Source organism: Mizuhopecten yessoensis, unplaced genomic scaffold, assembly GCF_002113885.1.
Source record: "Mizuhopecten yessoensis strain PY_sf001 unplaced genomic scaffold, ASM211388v2 scaffold10343, whole genome shotgun sequence".
Taxonomy (NCBI): Eukaryota; Metazoa; Mollusca; class Bivalvia; order Pectinida; family Pectinidae; genus Mizuhopecten; species Mizuhopecten yessoensis.
Genome location: NW_018408499.1, coordinates 13,898 through 19,395, shown reverse-complemented (window position 1 = coordinate 19,395; position 5,498 = coordinate 13,898). Strand labels below are relative to the sequence as shown.

Sequence of the window (5,498 nt, the reverse complement as noted above, 5' to 3'; positions counted from 1 at the left end):
CGGAATACAAAACAAACTAGTGAGACAACCGGAATACAAAACAAACTAGTGGGACAACCGGTATACAAAACAAACTAGCGAGACAACCGGAATACAAAACAAACTAGTGAGACAAACGGAATACAAGACAAACTAGTGAGACAACCGGAATACAAAACAAACTAGTGGGACAACCGGGATACAAAACAAACTAGCGAGACAACCGGAATACAAAACAAACTAGCGAGACAACCGGAATACAAAACAAACTAGCGAGACAACCGGAATACAAAACAAACTAGCGAGACAACCGGAATACAAAACAAACTAGCGAGACAACCGGAATACAAAACAAACTAGCGAGACAACCGGAATACAAAACAAACTAGCGAGACAACCGGAATACAAAACAAACTAGTGAGACAACTGGCCCCCAAAACAAACTAGTGATACAACAGGAATACAAAACAAACTAGCGAGACAACCGGAATACAAAACAAACTAGCGAGACAACCGGAATACAAAACAAACTAGTGAGACAAACGGAATACAAAACAAACTAGTGAGACAACTGGAATACAAAACAAACTAGTGAGACAACCGGAATACAAATCAAACTAGTGAGACAACAGGAATACAAAACAAACTAGTGATACAACAGGAATACAAAACAAACTAGTGAGACAACTGGAATACAAAACAAACTAGTGAGACAACCGGAAGACAAAACAAACTAGTGAGACAACCGGAATACAAGACAAACTAGTGAGACAACCGGAATACAAAACAAACTAGCGAGACAACCGGAATACAAAACAAACTAGTGAGACAAACGGAATACAAGACAAACTAGTGAGACAACCGGAATACAAAACAAACTAGGGAGACAACCGGAATACAAAACAAACTAGTGGGACAACCGGTATACAAAACAAACTAGCGAGACAACCGCAATACAAAACAAACTAGTGAGACAAACGGAATACAAGACAAACTAGTGAGACAACCGGAATACAAAACAAACTAGCGAGACAACCGGAATACAAAACAAACTAGTGAGACAACTGGAATACAAAACAAACTAGTGAGACAACCGGAATACAAGACAAACTAGTGAGACAACCGGAATACAAAACAAACTAGGGAGACAACCGGAATACAAAACAAACTAGTGGGACAACCGGGATACAAAACAAACTAGCGAGACAACCGGAATACAAAACAAACTAGTGAGGCAACCGGAATACAAAACAAACTAGTGAGACAACTGGAATACAAAACAAACTAGTGAGACAACCGGAAGACAAAACAAACTAGTGAGACAACCGGAATACAAAACAAACTAGTGAAACAACCGGAATACAAAACAAACTAGTGAGACAACTGGAATACAAAACAAACTAGTGATACAAACGGAATACAAAACAAACTAGTGAGATAACAGGAATACAAAACAAACTAGTGAGACAACCGGATTACAAAACAAACTAGTGATACAACAGGAATACAAAACAAACTAGTGAGACAACTGGAATACAAAACAAACTAGTGAGACAACCGGAATACAAAACAAACTAGTGAGACAACCGGTATACAAAACAAACTAATGAGACAACCGGATTACAAAGCAAACTTGTGAGACAACCGGAACACATCGTCTGGAAGCTCAGCGGCCTCAACATCACGTAAACTAAGTGAGACAACCGGAATACAAAACAAACACGGTTATAGGATAATATTTACAATCGCCACTGTTTCTGAATCGATAATGTAAGTGTAGGCAAGTCTGTTTATTTCTCAATCACTTGAGTGTAGAACGTGATCCAGTTCTCACCGCGTATGAGTATATGTAAATATGGGCAGACTTCTTTCCGCAAGCCTCGTGTCAATGTTTACAAATAAACGCTAGCATTTAGACTACCGTGCGTTCAAGACTCCAAATGATGTCGGGTTCGAGACAAGACCGATCATGTTCATGACCGGTCATACAAATGAAGCTAGTGTCAGGGCCTACATTCGTGATTGTTCAATGATACAAAAACGCTCCACCAGCTCCAGTCTCTCATCTATGAGTGTCGGCACAGAAACGATGGCTATCGTTCCTAGAAATGTAGGTCAAATTTTTCGTCTCCCAAATGTTACATCAACAGTCAATCCGACGACGATTTATACACATCATACAGTGTACATGTCATCTGTACAAACCTCTGGTTTGCTTACAAACAGCAATTTCAATAACTGCACATTCAACTTCCACCAGGCCTAGGCTAGTCGCTATCGCTCGACGACATGGTAGCACTCCCTATTTCCCGCCTTTGGGCGCATCACTTTTAAAAAATGAACGTCAGCGGTCATTAGTATTTTCTACTAAGTATTTTGCCCCAGTACCTCAATTTCATAGAAATATAAAATTATTTTTTCCATTACCTACCGATACAATTATGAAGATATTGTATGATGTTAAATATGGATATTTTATGTGAATAAAACTATTGAAATGGAGGAACTTTTTTCATTTGTTGTCACGGATAAAGTGGGCGGGGTTTAGCTGTCTGTCAACGGCTTTTGCGAATGGTTGTTTCGCATGAATTAACATGACGTCAAAATAATTTTGAACGCAGATTACACAAGGTAAATGCTCGTATCCGCATCTTTTAATGGTGTTATTGTTAAAAGAAAATATTGTAAATATAAGGATTAACCTTTCATTTTGTTTAGTTTATGAGATAATAAATCCAATGGAGCGGTCGGTAAATTGTTCGTAAACGATTCGCGTTTACGCAATTTACCTCGTGCTCCATCGGATTTATTATCTCATAAACAAAACAAAATAAAAGGTTAATCCTTAAATGTTTACGTCACATCATGTATTGTAGAGACCTAGTTAGGTAATATAACACAATATCTACCGGTACTACACTCAGTTTTGGAGACATTATGGTACGAGATATTTATGGTGCGACATATATATGGTACGAGATATGTATGGTACGAGATATATATGGTACAAGATATATATGGTGCGACATATATATGGTACGAGATATGTATGGTACGAGATATATATGGTACGAGATATATATGGTGCAAGATATGTATGGTACGAGATACGTATGGTACGAGATATATATGGTACGAGATATGTATGGTACGAGATATGTATGGTACGAGGTACGAGATATGTATGGTACGAGATATGTATGGTACGAGATATATATGGTACGAGATATGTATGGTACGAGATATATATGGTACGAGATATATATGGTACGATACAACTATGTATGGTACATGTACGACACATATATGGTAGGAGATAAACCATGTCTTACTTTTGTGGTTGACCAGAGAATAGACCGCTCGCTCTACTATTGCCGTGCTGTGTCCCATGTATAACACGCTCTGGACCGCTGCAGACTTCAACATGTCAGTACCTGTCTCACTTCGAGATTTCTGTGTATCGGTCGCTTCGTGTTGACCGTTATTGCAATTATCAGGCTGCAAGAGCATAAATTTTGGGTGGAAACTTGCTTTGGCCTTCAGTAGAATATATCGGCATATACACAGGTAAATTATCTGTCTTACAAGCAAGTACAGAGATGAACACTTTGACTTTGTAAAAAAGAGATCAGACACGAATATAGGCGTAAACGGATAATATCATCCGAGAGAGTAGTGATTGTTTCTTATATGCTACTTTTGATCACGTGTTCAGTTATATGCTACTTTTGATCACGTGTTCAGTTCCCTTTTTAATTCAGCGTTTATTAGTTAACGGATCCCGTGTACTTACCGAAGCCGAACTTAACTGTTTGACGGTTCGGACAAAGTCCTCTCCCTTATTCTGAAGTAAATACATGCATCTAGGAAACCAGCGCGCATGCTCCGTCCATGGATCGTCTCCGGGCTCCCAGTTTCGGAGACCGCCCCCACAAAAGAAACAGCGTGTGTAGTCGGCGTGACCGGTGAAAACAAAGCCCGCTCCAGCCATCTGCTCCCGAGTCTGAGGAAGGTGTTGTGGCCATGCGTCATAGGTAGCCTCCCGTACACTCAGAACGGCGTAAGCCGGGTACTTAGGTTTGGAAAAGTTCACGTTTAATCGGTCCACCGGATGTGACGTCGGACAATTTGGAACGTCTCTTCCATGTCGGAATTCTGGTGTATGTTGTTGGTCAACCACATCATGTCCATTCGTAGCTACATCAGTCTGTGTTGGTGTCTGGTTACCTTCTGTTGCTGTATCCTCAGTAACACCAGACATATGTCTACTTATCTCGCGGTGTTGTTGTGGACAGTCAGATTGATTCCCGTTGTGTTTGTTAGACACTCTAGGGCCATCAGTTGAGTTATCACTTCCGGTAGCTTCTGGTTCTTCTGCTACTTCCGGAGAACGAGCAATTGGAATATTTATGCTGTTTAATCCTGTCACATAGTGACAAGCTGGCGATACTCTTTGATGATAATTGTTTGGATCTTCGTTATCATCCCAGCTTGTCCGCGTGACGTCACACGAATAACAAGTGACGCAGTTGTTGCCACTCAGAAAGAATCCTGCACGAGCAAGCTGGATGATGCTAACATCCATTGTGAATCGGAAACAAGAGTACGTTTTTAGGCGTGCCCACTCCACGTGCATGAGTTCCTTCCGAATATGTGAGGATTCGTTTTGAATCTCCTCCCACATCCTCTATTTGTATACAAGCCTAGCTACAGAAATCGTCGTGTGGAAAGATGTTCAGAAGATGACAACCATAGTTATGTAATGTTAGTAGTAAGGAAGGAGTACAGAGAATTGAGTGATAGTTAACTGACAACCATTAGTCGTTAGACAGTATAGCTATATTACATCATAGTGAGAGTATACGGGCTAGTGTTCTAGTAGAGGGGATAGGAAAAGTGCGTGTAATCAGCCTTAGTGCTAATGGTACCAACTGAAATTTAACAAATCGGAATACTGACGTGATTAATCTAAAGCAAGGCTATATGTAATAAAGCGACTAAATATTGATAAAACAAATCAACAGTGTTTCTGGTTATGTTAAATTAAGTAGAATAACTCCCTAATAAAACGCTTGCTTCCGTTCGGTACGAACATATGTAGTCTCTTGATATGGGCCATGGCATGTCGGTAACACATCTGGAACAAAGACAAAACATCAGCTTAGATCTACGCTGACGTACATGTGTCTGTCAGTGTGTGGTCTGTCAGTGTGTGGTCGTCTGTCAGTGTGTGTCTGTCAGTGTGTGGTCTGTCAGTGTGTGGTCTGTCAGTGTGTGGTCTGTCAGTGTGAGTGCGACAGGAATAGGGAAATTCAACAGCCAGACCGAACCCAGTTCCTCTGAACTCCGGATGTATAGTTAATCGGACACCAAATGTAATATTGTCTGTTTTTGGTTCTACTGATTCATATCAATTTATCAAAATGTGTACAATTCAATGAGAAGCCTTTAAATATACATTTTTAAACTTGCTAAAGCATGTGTACCTGATTCTAGTACCCTGTACCCAGTACCCTGTA

General features: G+C 40.2%; 1 protein-coding gene across 1 annotated transcript in view; it reads right to left on the bottom strand.

Annotated features, from left to right (window-relative positions):
- LOC110460265 (inhibitor of apoptosis protein-like) overlaps window positions 1-5,148 on the bottom strand; it is a 9,415-nt gene extending 4,267 nt beyond the window's left edge. The window contains exons 1-2 of the mRNA XM_021513087.1: window positions 3,773-5,148; window positions 3,312-3,477 (exon numbers count right to left, since the gene is read on the bottom strand). Coding sequence (XP_021368762.1) covers window positions 3,312-3,477; window positions 3,773-4,663 — 1,057 coding nt within the window. The 5' untranslated portion in view covers window positions 4,664-5,148. The remainder of the gene's footprint in view (window positions 1-3,311; window positions 3,478-3,772) is intronic.
- Window positions 5,149-5,498: the final 350 nt, after the last annotated feature.